This window comes from Dermochelys coriacea, chromosome 20 (genome assembly GCF_009764565.3).
Source record: "Dermochelys coriacea isolate rDerCor1 chromosome 20, rDerCor1.pri.v4, whole genome shotgun sequence".
Taxonomy (NCBI): domain Eukaryota; kingdom Metazoa; phylum Chordata; order Testudines; family Dermochelyidae; genus Dermochelys; species Dermochelys coriacea.
Window position 1 is genome coordinate 12,036,663 of NC_050087.2, and position 20,124 is coordinate 12,056,786.

Sequence of the window (20,124 nt, forward strand, 5' to 3'; positions counted from 1 at the left end):
TCTGGGCCATGTTTTATAACTGTCTTTTTTTTGAGTGTTCTTACATTTCTGAAAACCTCATGGTTAGTTAAATGGCCAGAAGGTTAGTGTACTGTGGCTGGCTGGAGTGGAGCAGAGTGGAACTGTGTCCATAGCTTCTTCAGTCCCACAGACTCATGAGTGTGATTCCAATATTAAACAGAACTGCTGATCGAAACAAACCAGGAGATGCACAACCTTTTGCTCAGAGTAGTATAAAGTGAATGGAGCTTCTTGTCAATCCAGACCAAACCATTTTCTCTTACTGTGTGCAGAGAATGGTCCAGTATCTTGGCTAAACATGTGATAGTTTGTCAATAATTCAGTTTAAACTAAAGACAGTATCAATACAAGAAATATGCACAACAGAAAGCAAACGTGCCGCTTCTGAGGAGCTTGGTTAGAAGCTAGCCATCATACCTCTGAGGAATATAATAGTGAGAGCAAACACTTGTACAAAGAAGTAACTATGGCGGAGTGACACCAGGAGTAATCATGTCAGTTTTACGGGGCTTGGTACCTTTTTAACTGCTTTTCAGGGTTGACGCTTGCACACAGCCTTATAATATGTCTGATATTCCCTCTTTTTCACACCTTTACTATTGCGAAACACACACGTTGATCAGCTGCATGGAAACCATGAAGCTAGGGGTCTCTGACATAAAGTACAAATGAGAAATGTTATATATTAAACATGGCATTTTTGGCTGACTCTTGAAGCTGGGGACTGTCTATGTATAATCTTGCATTTCCAGTCCCACTCACATAGGAGTGACACTGGCTTAATTGCCTTTTCGCTGATCATGTTTACTTGTGCAACTTCCTTGTGTGCTTATGCAGCGAATCCGCAACTTGTCGAGAGGAATTCTCTCAAATCCCATTGATTTCCAGAGATCAAATATTTCATAGTTTTCCTTGTCTCTTCCCCTCAAGTTGTGGTGTCCTTTTACAAAACTCCTCCTTTCCTGGAATCTCCCACGTTTTGTATCCCATCCTTTGGTTTCTTCCCATTAGTATTTTTCCTTCTGATTAAATGGAACATGACAGAAATATTGGTGTCTTCCATAACTTCCATTTTCAAGCCACACAGCTTATTCAGTTTCCTTCTAGTTTGGTGTGCATGGTGGGAAGTTACTTGCGATGCAGGCATGATAAAAGTGGATCAGCAAGTAGAATGTTTATAGCAAAGTTGAATCAGGTTCTGTTTGCTATATATATTACACTTGCATCAGATAAGAATGTGGCAGTTAAGGCTCCAAAGCACATTTGCACACCCCTCACATAGTGTATGGCTCACAGTAAAGCAGACATGGATACTTAACTGTTACAGAGACAGACATCTGTCACTTTGATGACTTTTTTGTAAATTTGATTTTAGTTTACTGATTAGTATGGGGCTTCTATTTTCTGCCCTCAGTCATAGAGCAGGAACTCAGAAAAGACCTCAGTGAATAGTTGTAAAACATTTTCTTGAAGACCTACATGTTGCTGCGTTTCCTTCTTGCCTTTCAGTGGCTTGGTGGTGACTCTTCAGTTGATTGGCATGGTGTTCCTGTGATTAATTCTCTCTCAGCCTCTCTCTCTCTCTGTTACCTGGGTTTTTGACTCAGATAGGGAAAGTCTATGTGGGGCAAGTCACTTAATAGCAGAAAACATCAATCACTCTTTCTTTTTCTTTTTCTCCTTTGTGCAAAGTAACGTCAAAATGGCTGGTTAAGATGGCTTTGTACATCTAAGTCAAAATCTACTCTTTTAAACAAGTTTGCAAGCAGATTAACCATGATCCTTTTTTTTGCATTTTAGTCCAGTGGACAGTGCACTGGACTGGGATCCAATTTCCAGCTCTACTATGTAACAGTTTCAAGAGAGACATTAAACCTCCATGTTTTAGCTTCCCCATCTGTAAAATGGGAATGATGATACTCGACCTCATTTGTAAAACGCTTGGAGATCCTCAGAGGAAAAGTGCAAATAACTTGTTTATTTTTTGTTCCATCCACTTCTGTATGGATGTTTAGAACATGAGCCTTAATGCATGTAATGTACTGAAGTTTTATTTTGGCTCTTTGAAATGTCTTCTGCTAGGTCAAGGACTAGTTAAGCAATTATTCTTACCAAGTTAGACTGGCAAAGTTTCAGACTTGTACACTAGTCCTCAAACGACTAGTGGCCCCAACCATTGGTGGTGTTGCTTCATCTCCCTACTGTAATGATGGAGCTCTGCTACCCACCTTGCATTTTCTTTTGGACATGTTCTGACCTGCAACTGAGCTTGGGCTGTTCCTAGTGGTCAGAAAAACAGCCTGAGCCATGGAAAATGTGAACAGTTGAATGGGAGTCTGCTGACATACTTGAGGTCTTGCTCTGGTAAAATTATACAGCTTCCTGAAAAGCTTAGGGAATCCCTATGATAGACCCTGGTGGCTGAAGGGACCTCCAGGAATACTTTAATTATGCTGTATTTACCTTATACCACAGGGAAGCTCATAATGAGAGATGCGTATGAAGGAATCATGATATACATAGGAAGTGGGTCTGAATACTTACAGATCATCTCAAATTTTGCTACAAAACGGTTTGACTTTGTATTAGCCTTGCAAAATTATGAAAATTTAATAGATTTCAAGGCCGGAAGGTACAAAAGTGATCATCTAGTCTGACTTCAATTTACCAGCCTAAGTACAAATTCTATCATATTTGCTTGTCCCATCACATGAGGACTCATGACGGTGAAAATAGGAATACTTTACTTACTAATTTAAAAAAAACAACAAAAAACTGAGGCACAAATGGGCCACTAGCATTTTGCCAAGGTTGTTTTAAAACCATGTTAAGGGGTAGTGCTTCAGTCTTAACCCCACACCACTGGGCATGCCAAATAATGAAGTAGAAGAACACGTTCAAGCAAGGGAGTTGATCCAGGTGTTTGGCTGGAATTCTCCAGGGGAGGACATTTAAGCCAGATGGTGAATATTGTGCCTTTCATTTTTGTTGATTTAATAAACTCTGAAGTAAGCTACAAAGGAAGTCTTGGGAAGCTCTAATATATAACAAATTTTCACCAATGGAGAGGGGCTGACTGGTAGTGAAAGCTGCTGAAGGTCCCAGACAGTTTTGTTATAGGGCGGAGAAGAAAGTTGCTTCTGTTTGACTCCCAGTGTGACCTCTTAAACAGCAAGAGGCCCTTGGATGCAAACTCTTAACAATTCTCCAATGTGAGAGGAAGGATGGCTTTCCGTGTAGCATCTGTTCTATCATGGCTGCTGTCTGTTTCTTTCCTCTTCTCCATCACTGACATTGTAATGTTCAAATAAGTGTTCTTGACCTAACTAATAGGCTGTGAAAACATTTGCTTCACAGCCAGCTCTCTGCAGCCCTGTCAGGTTGTATCTCCATTAGGCTATTTGGGATATTTTCCCTCATTGCAGCTCCTCCAATGGTAGCAATGGAAGTACTGTCAGTTAGACCACTGGCATTTTTACCACCATGTTATCTAACACTGGTCAAAATGGGTGTAGAAGACACCATGACACAAAGTCTGGCAGCGCCCTGAGTTCTGTCCACACTAACTGCTACTTTGGTTACCACCGGTGGCACTGCATTGGTGAGAGATTTCCAAGAAACTAATATAGGCAAGGGCTAACCAATTCTTACAGTCTGTCACTTTGGTGTCCCAAAGGCCTGTGGCCGAAGAATTAGTGTTGGTCAAAGTCCTGAAGAGATTTCTTTGTAAATCATTGTAGTTGATGTTTTGAAAGTTCTGATCCTTCCTGGTTTTGTGAAGATGTAGCCCAGGAAACTGAATCTCTTTCCTCCGGAATCTGTAGTAAGTTTCAAAGGTAAAATCAGGGAAAAGCTGCCTGTTTTTGTGTCTGAAAATGTGCTCTTTGCGAGTGCTTGAGAGAGAGCATTTTGCAGTGAGCACCAAAACTTTGCTACTCTTCCTGTGATTTAAGTGGTGTACTTGTAACCGAGATCAGTAATATTAGTTGCTCCCATATTTGTGTCAGTGATTCCTGGAAGACCAGCACCTGGATGCTAACCCTTTTATTATCCCTTCTTCCTTTCTCCACAGAAATGGCACCAAAATTGAAGAAGAAAGGGCACTCTGGGCGAGAGCAAAAAAAGGTGAGTTTTGGAGAAGCCTGCCTCCTGGAGCCATGAAAGAATTCCTATGAATGAGAGTCCTCAGTATACAGTGACTGCCGAATCATCATAGAGGTTGGGCTGGGCCAGGCACACAGGCTGTTAGAACAATACTCTTATTTAGGTCTCCCTTTTAGATCAGGAGCTTATGGTCAACCACAGGCTCAGTCCCTCCATTATTGATGTCTGGAATTGTTCTGAGCTGCCTCCCTGCATAGCAGATGACACAAGGCTGGAAGTTTAAATGAGAAGGTGTTTTGATCTCACAAGTTTTTGTCTTCCCTAGCATCACCACCATCACCATCAGCAGGTGCAGCAGCAGCAGATGCAACCACCGCCTGTCCCTCAACAAGCACCACCTCCGATGAAGTCCTCTCCCCCTCCTTTCGTACCTGCACAGGTCCCCATCATGGAGCATCCCCTCCCAGGGAACATGTTCGACACTATCACACATTTCACCCAGCCCATCATGCATCTTCCTCAGCCAGAGATGCCACCCCATCTCCCCCAGCAACCTGAGCACAGCACTCCTCCTCACTTGAACCAACATGCAGTGGTCTCTCCTCCAGGTAAGCACCTAATGGGCAATGCTGTGTGTCTAAAGCTGTAGCCCTTTCTTCTTCTTGGAGTAGATGAAGCCTTGTATTCCATGTAGGTGTGTGTATCCCCAGCACACCAGAGCAAGAGAAATTTGCCCAGCAGAAGATGGATGGCATTCGCGCCTTGTGGCTATAGTCCTCCTCCTGGCTACATGATGCAGTGCTGTCCTGACCCTCCCTCAATTCCTTCTTACCACCCGTGACTGGAGTCGGAGTTTTGTGTGGTCTCAACCTCTCAACTAATTTTAGTTTTTTCTCTTGTATATAGTTAGTAGTACCCTTAATTGTTAGATTAGTGTGTGTTACCAGTCTGTTTCCCAAGTGATGCCCTCTCTGGGGTTTAAACATTGTCTTTCATGTGGGGGAGCGATCCCCAGCAGCAAGGCCCATGTCAAGAAGTATTGCGCAATCTGCCGATTGGTTTAAGAAACTGACTCAAGTGGCTGGGGACCTTTGCCTAATGCATTGCCTGCTCGAACAGGCCGTGCGGCCTGCTTTCATCCCAAGGCCCTCAGTGGGTCAGAGGTTGCCCTTGGGCTCCAACAGCACTGCCACTTCATGTTCTGGAGCAGGTACTTAAATAAGGGCTGTTGCCTATGCCGAGGAAAAGGTTGCATAACACCAATAGGTCTTTTGGGGTGACTCTTCCGCCTCCCCCAGGAAAAGCATGGAACAGCATGGAGCTGGTGCTTCTAACCCTTCTCTGGTACCTAGTAGGGAGGTGAGAAACCCTCTATCTTTGACTTTGGTTCTAGCCTCTGGACATCCATTGAGTCTGGCACGGATAAGGGAGATGCCAGTACCGACTGTTTCTGCGTCGGCAGCATACCAAGTAGCTACAGACCTCCTTCTGCCTTTCAGTCCCAACCTCTCCTTTGGTCCAGGCCTTTGCCAAGTCTGTGTCTTCTATTGAATAAGCCACTGAAACCTCGGGTCTGTTGGCACTGCACCCCAATGTTCCCCTTCCACAAATTGTGAAAATAGGGCCTGTACTCTGATTGGTACATGGGACCCCGTACTAGGAACCTGCTCGGCACTGCTGCAGTCGGCACAGCAGATGTTTCCATGGTGGCTTTTGCCACCCTTGACATTGGTGCCATCAGACACTCCACTAACACTGTTCACTTCAGGATTGCCACTGCTTCCAGCACTGGCATGCTTGGTACCAATGATATTGCTTCCATTGGTAGCACTGTTTCCTACCTCATTTTGGACAGGTAGATGAGTCAAACATCTACTTGCTCCCTCTGGTTTTGCTCTGTCCTTATCTCTAGAATCCTGAGACTCCTTTGAGTTGGGGTTGTCATCCTCCCACTCTCCATTGCCCGACCAGCATTGAGGCCCACTGATGGACTGTTGCATATAACAGGATTGGCGCACATCTCATGGTCAGGACGGAGGTCCCTGGCCCTTCATCTGTTGGCCACCAATGCCTTATCCATGTCACTGCAATTAATCGTGATTAATTCTTTTGAGTTAATTGCGTGAGTTTAATGCGATTAATTGACAGCCCTATTTTCCACACTTCTCCCACCCATATCCAACAATCCTCCTGATTCACTCCAGGCTCTTTCCCTCTCCCTCAGTTCCTCCATTACTCCTTATTCCCTCAAACCCTTGCACTGCTTCTGAGAGGAAATACAATTCTTTACTATAATTTAAATGAATTACTCAACATTCTGTATTAATATGCCTCATAAGGAATCATTTTTTTTTTTTTTTTTTTTTAACAAATAATTGGAATTTTGGGAGGGGTCTGTATTGTTACAGACATACTTACTGACAGATATTTTGAAATAAATTACCAAAATAATTGGAACTGGCATGATTACATTGTTATTTTGACAAATATATACAGAATTTTGTAGAAATTTAAAATATTGTGTACAGAATTTTTAATTCTTCAAGTGTTGTCCCTGTGGGTGCTGCACTCTAAGTGTTTGGGCACCCCTGTTCTCATAATCGGAAATGTATGGTAGCAGTGCCCAGTTGGATCTCTCCTCAGGGGTATGGGTGATTCTCCGGGCTTTAAATGCTGCCTCACCTGTAGGCTATTGATCCCAGTGTTCGCTGCTTAGGCGAAACACACGTTCCTCAAATGTTCCCTCATTGTCACAAACTGACAGTCCAGACCAGGAAAGCCAGAGACTTGCAGCTTTAAATTGCTGCTCATGGAGAAGTCTCTCCAGCTGGCGTCTGAACTAGAAGCCAGAACTCCCCTGGTCAGAAGTCCCCTACAGCAGTCTCTGATAGAGGCTCTACTTCTAAGGCTCAGACAGCAGACCACCCTGCTATGAAAGTGGCTAAAAAGCATCCTGTGGCTTCACCAAACCAGGAGATGGCAAAGAAAAGATGTTCCCTGCACTGGCATGCTTAGTCGATACCAACCACACTATTAGCCTCTCCAACTGAGGTCGTACCGTGTGTACCATGAGAGCTAGGGACTGTAAATGAGAGAGCTCCGACACAGGCACTAAGGGGAAAATGAAACCCCATGCCTCAGCATCACCGGAGTTGACCAGACCCACGACACACAGCAGCTCAAAGCAACTGTAAGCCACGCTGCCATCTACAGGCAGTATGTTGCAACTGGCACACCCATCTGTACTAACACAACCTGCTGCGCCAAGGGTTACAACCGTAACGGCGCTGCCACTGTTGGTACTGTGCCAGTTCTTACTGCAAAAGGATTTGGCAGTATCCTCAATGCCTGAGTCACCTATTCTCAGCACCGACGTTACCCTGGCTCACTTGGTACCGAGTCAGCCTTCCACTCCACCTTGTTCAGCTCCCCTTTTTTCGAACAACAAAGATGAGGTTGGTGATGGGGAAAAGTATTCCTGCTGCTCTTCTCCCATCTGCAATACGGCAGCACATGCCTTGTTACACAGAGTCTATCATACTGTGCCCAAAGAACCCCAGTGGTACGAGTACCCATGGATGACACCCATGCCACCTCCACCACAGTGGCCATATTACCATGGATGGCACATCCTGCTTACCACCACATACCACCCTGTCCCTCCAGGGAGAGCACACAACCATCACCTGCACCGTTGGTAGTGGGACTGTGTCAGCACCCTGACGACATGCCAGCAGAACAGGATGAACCCTCTGACCAAGATCAGGACATTGAACCTACCCTTCACTTCTCTTTGTCTTCTCCTGAAAATACCATCTTGCCCCCTTTTCCCCGCAGTGCTGTGGGACCAACTCACATCTCTCTGATTTTCTCAGACCATCTTCTTCTCTACTACCCAGTCTGGCAGCCCATCACAACAGACACATGGGTATTGTAGATAATCAAGGTCGGATACTCCATCCCATTTACTTCTACCTCCCCCACCCCGTACCTCTTCAGGGACCCCTCTCACAAACATCTACTGCAACAAGAGGTAGACCACCTCCTATATCTATGTGCAGTAGAACTGGTACCACCAAAGTACAAATGGAAGGGCTTCTACTTGGATCATTTTCTCTCACAGAAAAAACAGATGGAGACCCATTCTCGATCTCTGACTTCTCAACAAGTTTGTGAATACCCAACATTTCAAGATGGTCACGCTAGGCACCATAATCCCAGAGTTAGAAAAAGGGAACTGGTTCTCTGCCCTTGACCTTTAAGATGCATATTTTCATATAACTATCCATCTTTCACACTGGCGTTTTCTCCATTTTGTAATAGGCCCACATAATTTCCAATACAAGATCCTTCCTTTTGGCCTATCCACTGCCCCTTGAGGTTTTTTTTGAAGGTCCTTGCCATTGTGGCTGCACAGCTATGCAGAAAAGGAATTATGATGATCCTGTACTTGGATGATGGCCTGCTCAAAGCATCAACACAGCAGGCGCTGATAGATGCCACAGAACAGACACTCGCTCTCTTTACGGCGTAAGGCCTCTAAATAAATACATACAAGTCCACACTAATACCAGTGCAACAAATTAGAGTTCATTGGAGTCTTTCTCAAGGCGATGGCCTCTCTACCACAACAGCAGTTCCTCACATTGACCAACCTGATTGCTACAGTACAAATCAGCCCACACGTCACCGCCAGAACATGCCTACATGGCTTCCACAACATACGTTGTCAGACATGCACAATTCCATATGAAGTGCCTTCAAGCCTGGCTCCACTCAGTTTGTCCCACACAGGCACAATATAAACAAGCACCTCACGGTACCAAACAAGGTAAAGGAGTCTCGTCTCTTTGGTTGGACTCAACCAGACAACATCTGCGTAGGAGTGCCTTTCACGCAAATTCTCCCAATGATGACCATCACAACAGATTCATCGCTTCTGGGTTGGGGAGCACTTCTATTCTGCGCACTATCCAGGGCCGCTGGTCCCCAGCGGAAACTCTTCTGCACATAAGTATCATAGAACTAAGAGTCGTTCGCAATGCTTGCTCCCACTTTCTACTGATAATGGAAAGCAAGACTATACAAATCCTCACGTACAATGTGGCTTGCATGTTTTATATAAACAGACAAAGGGGAGCACGATCACACTCCCTCTGTGTAGAAGCCATCAGACTCTGGCAATTGTGCATCAGATATTATATCCACATTACAGCACAATACCTACCTGGTTGCCAGAACACCACGGCAGATCCATTATGCAGGAATTCTCCCAGGACCATGTGTGGAAACTCAGCACACAAATGGTCTGGGACCTCTTCAAACATCGGGGATTCCTGACAATAGATCTGTTCTCAACCACACAAAATACCAAATGTCCACAGTTCTGCTCCAGGGAGGGGGGCTTGGTCGCCACTCTCTGGGCGATGCCTTCCTCATGAAGTGGAATGCTCCTTTCCTTTACGTGTTTCCCCCAACCCCCTTTTGGCCTTGGCGATCCACAAGATCAGGCAGGACAACTCCAGGGTAATTCTAATAGTCCCCACGTGGCGTTGCCAAACTTGGTATCCTTACCTTCTCAAATTATCAGTGTGCCCACCACAGACGCTTCCGCTTCTGCCTCGTCTCCAGGCTCCAGCCCAGGGACCCTAATAGTATCAGCTGTGGTAGCTGACCTTTTAGAAACATGACATGTACAATTCCCTGGGCTACTTCCCCCACAGCAGCCCTCACTTCCTCAAGCTCCACTTCACCCTTACCTCAGGGCCTCCTTCCTTGTACCTGATATGGTGTGTACTACTCAGCCTCTCCAACAGCACAACTTCCTCCCACAGCTCCTGATGCACACCCACCTGACTAACTGGGAGGCTTTTAACTAGTTTCAGCCGGCCCCTGATTGGCTTCAGGTATCCCAATCAACCTAGCCTTCTCCCTACCTTCTGGAAAGTTCTTAATTGGCCCCAGGTGTCTTAATTGACCTGGAGCAGCTGCTATTTCACTTATCCTGGGACCAGGGATTTGTTTAGCTGGGAGCCAATATATCTGTCTCCCACTACTCTTCTGGCCATAGCCATTTGGCCTTGCCCGTCACACTACATACCTTGGGTGTATGCAGGGCAATCACCTTCTAATAGACAGAACAAAAGCATTCTGTAAGTCTCGGAAACTGTTTCTCAATCACAGAATGATCCAAAGGGATCGCCATATCTACACAGAGTTTCTCCAAATGGATTTCAGATTGCAGAAAACTGTTCTTCCTAACGTGGTCAACAATCCCCTATGGCAGTGGTGGGCAACCTATGGGCTGCAGGCGGCCCGTCAGAGTAATCTGCTGGTGGGCCTCGAGATGCTTTGTTTTTATTGACCATCTGCAGGCACTGCTGCCCGCAGCTCCCAGTGGCCACGGTTCGCTGTTCCTGGCTAATGGGAGCTGCGGGAAGCGGTACAGGCTGCAGGGACGTGCTGGCTGCCACTTCCCGCAGCCACTGGGAGCTGCGGGTGGCTGTGCCTGCAGATGGGCAATGTAAACAAACTGTCGTGCAGCCCGCCAGCAGATTACCTGACGGGCTGCAAGTTGCCCACCACTGCCCTACAGGATTCACATGCATGCCACCAGGGCCTTATTGATCTCTATAACATTCCTTAACAATGTCCTCATTGTAGAAATCTGTAAGACCACAACCTAGGCGTCAGCCCATACATTTACTCAACATTACACTTTAGAACAAAGGCAACCTCCAATGCCCTGTATGGACTCACTGTGCTTTTGTCTGCTGTGACTTCAACTCCGAAGCCCCCTCCTCCTTCCGGAGGGTACTGCTCTGAAGTAACCCAGAGTGAAGCACCCACAGGGACATCACTCGAAGAAGAGAAAATTACTCACCTTGTGCAGTAACGTTGGTTCTTCAAGATGCGTGTCCCTGTGAGTGCTCCACTACCCTCCTTCCTCCCCTCTACTTCAGAGTTATTGCTAGGCTCTGCAGTAGAGAAGGAACTAAGGGGGAGTTTATCGCACAGCGCTAATTAACCGCCTGAAGTGGTGCAAGACTGGGACCACGCATGTGTGGTCCAGCCAGGCATTGCTACCATAAATCTCTGATTACGCGCGCAGGGGCGCCCGAAGCACCTAGAGTGGTGCACCCACAGGGGCACACATCTCAAAGAACCTACATTACTGCACAAGATGAGTAACTTTTTCTTTCTTCGTGCAGAATTTTTACATTTTTGGCGCAGAATTCCCCCAGGAGTGCAATTATACCGAGTCACAGAAAATTCCTTCAGTTCATCATGGCAGAATGCCAGTTTCAGTAAGTGGTGCTTCCATTTGGCCTCTCTTTTTCCCCCAGGGTTTGTACTAAATGCACAATTGCGTATCTCAGGGAGAACAGAATTCAAATCTTCCTGTATCTTAACAGCTGGTTACTGAGGGGCAGATCCAGAGAGGAAGTTCTTGCTCATGTCAGTACCACACTATGGTTGCTCGACTGCCTGGGTCTCACCCTAAACACCAGAAAGTCAACCTTGGCTCCCACTCAAAATATTGAATTACTTGGGGCCCTGTTATATTCCACGACATCAAGAGCATTGCTGCTGACCAGCCATTTTCAGATAATTCACCATCTTTGCCTCAGTCTGCAATCTCAGCCTTTATGACAGTTAGACCATGCCTGAGATTTGGGCCACATGTCTACTTGCACACAGGTGGTCCAGTTTGCAAGGTTATACCTCCGTCCCCTTTAAATGTGTCTAAGGACAGTCTTGAATCCTACTCTTTTTATTCTCTAGACAGACTGGTTCATCTCCCTCCACTGGTCCTAGACTCTTAGCAGTGATGGATGTAGCCACAGAATGTTTGCCAAGGCATTCTCTTTGTCCAGCGCTCGCCAACCAAGTACAGTTGTTACCAAAGCCTCCCTGATGGATTATAGGGTGCATCTGGGGTAACTGAAAGTACAGCTACTGTGATCGGCGCAGGAAGCCTCACTGCATATCAACTTGCTGGAGCTTTGGGCTATTTAAAATGCGTGTCACGCTTTTTAGCAACCTATCAGAGCCTCAGTGATTCACGTACTTACTGACAATATCACTGTGATGTGTTATGTAAACAAACGAGGAGCATGCTCCAGATTGCCTCTAGGCAGAGCAATCAGGCTGTGGCAGTTCTGCATCGAGGAGAATGTTACTCTGATGGTCATTCACTTGCCTGGGGTTCAAAATCAACTTTCAGACCATCTCCGCAGGTATTTTTGCCTGAATCACAAATGGTCCCTGAAAACAGGTGTCCTCCGGGTTATCTTCACAGCTTGGGGCATCCCAGTGATTGACCTATTCGCTACAAGGGACAACAGGAAATGTCGTCTGTTCTGCTCTCAACCGGGCCTCAGTCAAGCCTCCCTGTCCGAACTCACTGTGGTCCTGATCATCCCTCAGGTCATCCTCTAGCTCAAAGTGGCTCAGGCCAAGCTCATTCTCGGTGCCACATTGTGGCCAAGACAAAGCTGCTTCTCTGACTTTCTCATGCTGTCTGTTCAGCCTCCCACGAGACTTCCTCTTCATCACAACCTGCTAACTCAGAATCACAGATGCATCTTGCATCATGTGCTCACCTTTCTGCATCTCACGCCATGGCTGCTGCATGCCAGAATGAGGAGGAAGAATAGTGTTCAGTGGCTATCCAGCAAGTGCTGCTCAACAGTAGAAAGTACTCTACCAGAATGGTCTACTCAGCAAAATGGAAACCTTTTTTTGGTATGGTCATTAGCTCGTGGAATCCAGTCAAAACTGACTTCTTCTCACGACATCTAGGAGTACCTGTTACACCTTCAGACATGGGGGCTTGCACTTAGTCCAGTAGTTCTCAACCTGCGGGCCACTTGTGCCCCAATCAGCACACAGTTGCAGCCCATGTGACACCCTCAGGGCCATACAGGTAATGTATATATATTGTGTGGATCCAGCCCACATAACACACAGAGACCTGCATATGCGGCCCACAATGGTAAATAGGTTGAAGGTCACTGGCTTAGTCCATTGAAAGTGCATCTGGCAGCAATACTGGCATGTCATCCTTCTGTTTAGGGAAAATCAGTCTTCTCCAGTGACATGGTAATGAGGCTCTTAAGAGGGCTTCTTTGTCTATATCTTCTGGTACGAGAGCCAGTTCCCCTATAGGACCTAAACACAGTCCTGGCAACTCTGATGGGTCGTCCATTGTAGCCCCTATTATCTTGTTCCTTTTTGCTCGCGTCAGAAGACTGTTTTCCTGGTAGCAATAAGATCGGCAAGGAGACTGAGAGTTGCAGGCTCCGATGGCAGAATCTTCTTATATACAGTTCTCCAAAGACAAGGTAACTTTACCACCACACCCCACATTTTTGTTTAAAGTGGTTTCTGTTTCATTGGAACCAGGTGATGTATTTACTGGAGGTTTTTTTACTAAACTACATTCATCTCTGGAGGAGCTGCATCTCCATACCTTAGATGTCAGGCAATATCTAGCCTTTTATCTGGACAGAACTAAACTGTTTTGTGCCTCACCTCATTTGTTTGTGCCATATGCAGATTGCATATGCATATTGCATGTCCAGAGTGTTCCTTCGTGATCTTTTCCATATTGGACGTTTCCAGGGCTGCTATGTGGTCATTGGTAATGGTTTGTGAACTATGTATAGCATCACCACATCTTGCAGGGCAGAAGCAAGCTTTGGTAGAGCTGTCTTGCAGTCCTTGTTTCACTAGACTCTGAGCCCCGCCTCCGGGGGGGGGTGGCACTCCTTGTGATCCACCTAAGTGGAAAATAGAATACACAGCTGCGTCTACTTGAAGAAGAAATGGTTACTTACTGTACCTGTGGTTTTTCAAGATGTGATGCAATGAATCATAGAATCATAGAATATCAGGGTTGGAAGGGACCCCAGAAGGTCATCTAGTCCAACCCCCTGCTCAAAGCAGGACCAAGTCCCAGTTAAATCATCCCAGCCAGGGCTTTGTCAAGCCTGACCTTAAAAACCTCTAAGGAAGGAGATTCTACCACCTCCCTATGTGTATTCTATGAACCACCGTCCGTCCAATTTGCGTCGGAGTCTAATGTCTGGGCATTCGGTGCAAAGAAACTGAGGGATGCTTCGGGTGGCGCCGCCTCATATAGCCAGGAGTGGGCCTATGGCCATGAGGCATGAGCACTTCCCCCTACGTGTACTGCTAGGCAAATTTCTCCAGCTCCAGTGCTCTGGGCACACATACAAAGAGACATGGTTACAGTAAGTCATTGTTTCTTCTGCAGCCCTGCATTTCCTAGTTGGCGCCACATGGTCCCCGGCTTTGCAAGTCTGGGAATAACTTGATGTGTTAGAGAAGGACGTATGGTAACATGATTAAGAAATGGGGTTAGATGCCATGAGGTCTGTGTTATGTTCCATGTGTATTCTGTGTGATTTAATGGCACATCTTTTCCTCTGTTTGGCATGGGCAGTCTAATAAGCAGAACAACTTGTGCAGTTTTGCTGTGGGGAGTTGTGCTCTTTCTTCTGTTGTATGTGATGCCATGTATTCCTGCTCTTCTTCCCCAGCTTTGCACAACGCTCTGCCTCAGCAGCCATCAAGACCCAGTAATCGAGCCGCAGCACTACCCCCTAAGCCTTCACGTCCTCCAGCAGCGTCACCAGCCATAAGCCAGCAGCCCATGCTCCCCCAGCCGCCTTTGCCTCAGCCTCCCCAGGTCCTCCTGGAGGATGAGGAGCCTCCCACGCCTCATCACAGCCTGCCTCTGAGCACCAGCCAGATGCAGCTCTACCTTCAACAGCTGCAGAAAGTGCAGCCGCAGACGCCGCTCCTCCCTTCAGTGAAGGTCCAGTCACAGCCTCAGCCACCCCTTCAGCCTCCTGCTCATCCCTCAGCACAACAGCTGCAGCAGCAGCAGAGGCCGATGCACATGCAGCCCATGCAGTTCCCTCCTCATATCCCTCAGCCTCAGCCACCTCCACAGCAGCATCCGCCCCCGCAGCCGCAGCCAGCTAAACCTCAGCAAGTCATCCAGCACCACCCATCGCCACGGCACCATAAGCCCGACCCCTATTCAACTGGTGAGTGCTGAACTTTCCCCTCTGAGTTCTTAACATCAGTGCAGCTAAAACTAGTAACAAATTAAAGGCGTTGGATGCCTGGTTGGAATGTAAAGGAGGACTTGTGGCACCTTAAGTGAGCTGTTGCTCACGAAAGCTTATGCTCAAATAAACTTGTTTGTCTCTAAGGTGCCACAAGTCCTCCTGTTCTTTTTGCGGATACAGACTAACACGGGTGCTCCTCTGAAACCTGGTTGGAATGTGATTGTTCCACAATCTTCTGAGCTTTGCAAATACTGGTGGTGAGTTGGCATCGGGCTTGGAGCACAGACAAGTCATCAGGAAACGTACTTAGTCTCGGAGGAATTCTTTAATAACTTGATAGTCTAGTGAGAGTCTGGTGAGGACTCTAAGCTTTTCTCCTAGGAACTTAAATCCCAGTCCATGGGGAAAACCATCTATTGTAGGGCTCAAAGTTAGGAAACAGATTCTAACTGGCAGTGCTGTGCCCTGTTAAGATTCATCCCATCCCCTTCAGCATGGAAGTCTAGCCTGTCCTGAAATCAGGGTCCAGTTGCTGAGCTCCATCTAGAAAAAAGGCTGTTTGCTCCCTTTGGCAGGACGTTTGGTTTGTGATTTCATAGTAATAGCATAAATCACCACCTCTCTAGGAACAGATCAGGCTTCCTGGTTCTGTTTGGATTTAAAGTTCTCTTGTGCTGTTGGCAAGCATGTTGTGAAGTTCCCCATGAAAGGATTAAAAGTACATGACTGCCAGTTTAGTATTCGGTAAAAGGAAATAAACTGAAGTTAAGGAGGATGGCTGCTGAGTATTGTTTACTAGCCAAGCACTTTAAGTTGCCCCCTTGAGTAGTTTATTAGATGTTAAAATACAAATAGTTAAAATCTGGTGACAAGAGCCAGCATCTCCAGAATAGCCAAGCTAGCATTACAACACTAAACATGTACATATATGCTAGCCCCCAGCAAGTGATCAGATGGCAAGCAGCCTTGCCAAAGTGCTTTCCCTGCCTTAATGACAGCCCTTCTGGGGTATGCTCCAGTGGAGGCACCGCTGAAAAGGAAATAGAATGCCTATGACTGCTTGAGTGATTCTACCCAGATTGGGCGGTGGAAAGTCTCAAGCAAAGAGCTCAGACTGGTCCCTGAGACATAGACAGAGCCTTGTCCCTCCTAGCTAGGGGCAGATTTTAAACCCTTGTAAGATTATTTGAGCTGATGATGGTGTAGCCTAGTCTCCCTCATAGTGCCCTTGATCAAGAATATTTTCTTTACTATCTCTAACAAGCTTTGTTATAGGATAATAGTGCACACGAAGATGGATATTCATTTATTGTGTGAAGGACAAATATATTTTTCTCTGTCTTAAATATTTAGCATGAATTCTTTTTGCTTCTCCTTACTATTGTGTTGTTTTAGATATGTTATGTAATGACCCCTGGCTGTTGGGTGGAGTGCTATTTTCAGAATGTGCTTTTAATTTTTTCCTCCTACACTAAACATTGAACTGTGTATGTAGGAGAAATAAGAGGAATGTGTCAGTGGCCTTCAGCCATCATACTTTGGGTTGTGACCTTCTCAGATGTCAATGGTTTGAGCAGGATTTTGATGGGAGAGGAGAGACCTCCAAGGAAAACCCAGGCATTGCAAAAAGTGTTACAGGTTTTTTAGTGATTCAGGAGGTGGTTCTCTTTAGCACCAGGCTGGTGCCGCCAGCAGGGTGCTGCTGGAGGTGCTGTCTTTCCAATTAAACGTAAAACTGAGGCTCACTTTGGTTCATTACAGATCTCTAGTTAGGGGTGTTTGTCATGGTGCCTTGGTTAAATTCTAATTGGAATTACTACATCCTGCCTCTTTCAAACACACCCCACCCCCCTCCCCGGCCACCTGTAGTTTAAAATGGATGCCATAAACTATCATATAGGATTTCTGAGAGTTGTTACAAGCTACACCAGGGAGCTATAACAATAGAGAGCAGACAAATAAAGAAGGGTGCAGACAAGTGAAATTCAGTTGCTGCCCTCCCACCCATAAGGCAATCTGCTGAGCACCTCTCTAGTGCCTTAGTGTGTTGGCTGAGTCCAACCAGAGCCTGAAAAAGGAAAGCTCACTTCCCTTATAAATTTCAGTAAACATCAAATGAAATGGATGTCTCCAGGTGCTCCCTCAGTTCTCTGTGCCCTAAAGTGCATGTGTGATTTCTGAACAGAGATCTTGAGAGACTCTGGGGGCATAAAAATGTAAGGGGAGAGTTTTAAAATAGTAAATGTTCAGTGATTCTCAAATGTTCTGTGGTTCAGTGGAAGAAATTGCATAGAGGAGCTTACAAATTCTTTAAAATATGAATGTATTTTGGGTGGAGTTTTTCCATTCCTCAGAATGAAATCCGTGGGCTTCATGGCCAAATCCAAAGGGCAATCCAACAAAATCCTTTTCACTTGCCACTGCCTAGCCACCCACAGCACTTGTGCATTGTGAATGTGCCTGTGACAACCATGGCACAGAACAGTAAGAAGGCTGGTGGGAGGTTCCCCCTATCTGTATACCACTCCATGCAAGTCTGGCAGGCTTATGGAGAGGAATAAATAGATGCAACTAAGTGCATGGCTGTTTCTGTGCTGATTTGGGTGACAGAGTCCTAAAGTTGCTTCTGAATTAGTGCTTGCTGTGTGGCAGTGCAGCCTATGTGACAGCTGGAAGTACTGAGAGGTAGGACTAGACTACAGAAACTGCCAAACTGGTGTGGAGTCTTCCTGTGTTTGTAAGGTGTGCCTGGGTTAAATTTAACCTGCAGATGGTGTCAGTCCTGTGGAGCAGCATGCTACTCTATCTGACTCAAGGACGAGTTCTCACCTTGGTTAATGTTTGGATAAGCGATAGTGATGACAGGTTAACTGACTGGTGCTGAATTGTTTCAGGTCACTTGAGAGAAGCGCCTTCCCCTCTCATGATGCATTCCCCACAGATGCCCCAGTTCCAGGGTCTGGGCCACCAGTCACCACCTCAGCAAAATATCCAGCCAAAAAAACAGGTAAAGGAAGGCATAACCTGAATGTGGGGTCCCAAAGGGCCTGCTCTCAAAGCACAGCGTTCCCAGCCTGTGTTGGTAGCTTGGGCTCATGCCCACAACGGTGCACACTCCATGAGCATGCATTAGAGGCTAGGCCAGCCCCATTGTGGGAATCTCATGGTGGATTGTTCAGGATGTTACTGGCTCTGTGGATGTGGGATGGACTTACATCAGGGAAGGTGTTTGGATGGTGACTGACCTATCTCAATGTGCTAAATGGCAGGAGCTGAGAGCACCCTCTGTCGTGCAATCCCAGCCCATGGCGGCAAAGGAAGAGAAGATGCATTCACCGGTCATCCGAAATGAAACATTCAGCCCCACGTTGCGACAGGAACCTCCAAAGCACCCAGAGAGCATCAAACCCCCTGCACATATCCAGCAAAGTAAGTTGGAGCCCCTGCGCTGTTAGTGTTGAAATGTGTATTTTGGGTGTAACATGGGCTAGTCTGTTTCCCTTTGAAGGCTGAGATGGAGAAATGGACTGCTCATCACGGTGAAAGCCTGAGAGTCTACACCTCCAGTCTATTAGCCTGCCCTCGATAGTGGGGAAGGAAGGGACAGGATCACTCCCTGAATGCTCTAGGAAACTCAGACACCTTGGCAGCCTACAGGAATGGTCTTTTGCCCTTACCGTGGTGTATGTGTGTGTGTTTCAGGAACAGAAATGAAACCAATGGAGGGTGGGCGGCCTGTAATCAGACCCCCTGAGCAGAACGTGCCGCCACCTGGAGTACAGGACAAAGACAGACAAAAACAGGAACTGAAAACACCTGTCGCTCCTAAAAAGGTAACAGTTCACCACACCTGGATGTAGTCAGTTTGAGGGAAGGGGTTGTTTAGTGGCCCGGTCTGACCTGCCTACACTCCAGCATTTGGTCTATATTCTTTTTTGCGAATGGGGCACAGAAACTCTGAGCTACTAGAAGAGGCTGAACTCAGTAAAAAGCCCCTAAAAATTCTAGGCCAAAGTTGTCCCTTCTCTAACAGTTTGATCTACTTAGCTAGGTCCCCCATCCTCTTCTGCTTAGGACACAGGTGGTGGTGCCTCGAAGCGGACATGGCCTCATGTCTTATCCCAGATTGAGCAGACCTGTCCCTTCGTGCCAGGGTGGGGCTCACCAGAGTAAACTAGTTTTAGTGCTCACTCGCGCTCTCTCTCTCTCTCCGTTCCCCCCCCCCCCCGGATGCTGTGCCCTGCAGTGGTTTCTGAGCTATGGGGATTAGTACTCAATATTCTGGATGCAAAATAAAATATCAGCTGAACAGCAGCAAAAGTCAAAGCTCACTCGCAGTGTGATCTACTGCTAGGTCACCTAGTGACATAAAGGAAAAGGTGGAAAGTCCTTTAACTGTACTGAACAAATAGACATTGGTGCGCAGTCCTACACTGGGCCATGGGAGATGTGCCTTGTGTCTAATTACTTGGGGAATCTGCATGGGTACATTCCTGGGCCTTGCCCTTCAGATTATTTGGGAAGGGTGTTCATGTTTCCCTCTCACCACTGGTAACCATTTCAGTTGCCCAAGTTAGTGAAATATGCTGTCTGTTTTGGGTGCAGAAAATGGATGCAGTGGATGCATCCTACTACCAGCAGGGGGCTGTCCTGGCCTCCTGCAAGGGTGGGGCAACTCTGCACCATGGAGCCAGTAAGCACAGAGCTGTTCTAAAATACACTGAAACACAGTAGGTGAGGTAATAGCTTTTTATTGGACCAGCTTCTGTTGGTGGAAGGTACACGCGTTTAAGCTTCACAGAGCTCTTTTCAGGTCTGGAGAAGGAAATCAGACTTCTTCCTTCCCCAGACTTGGAGATTAGCTCTGTGAAGCTTGAAAGCTTATACCTTCCAC

At 46.5% G+C, this 20,124-nt stretch overlaps 1 protein-coding gene across 17 annotated transcripts in view; it reads left to right on the plus strand.

Moving 5' to 3' along the window:
- BRD4 (bromodomain containing 4) overlaps positions 1 to 20,124 on the plus strand; it is a 248,487-nt gene that overhangs the window by 183,842 nt on the left and 44,521 nt on the right. For all 17 annotated transcript variants that reach the window (XM_038378569.2, XM_038378573.2, XM_038378575.2 and 14 more), the window contains 6 exons: positions 4,094 to 4,146; positions 4,451 to 4,733; positions 14,694 to 15,206; positions 18,125 to 18,237; positions 18,500 to 18,659; positions 18,933 to 19,063. In XM_038378569.2, the coding sequence (XP_038234497.1) occupies positions 4,094 to 4,146; positions 4,451 to 4,733; positions 14,694 to 15,206; positions 18,125 to 18,237; positions 18,500 to 18,659; positions 18,933 to 19,063 (1,253 nt within the window). The remainder of the gene's footprint in view (positions 1 to 4,093; positions 4,147 to 4,450; positions 4,734 to 14,693; positions 15,207 to 18,124; positions 18,238 to 18,499; positions 18,660 to 18,932; positions 19,064 to 20,124) is intronic.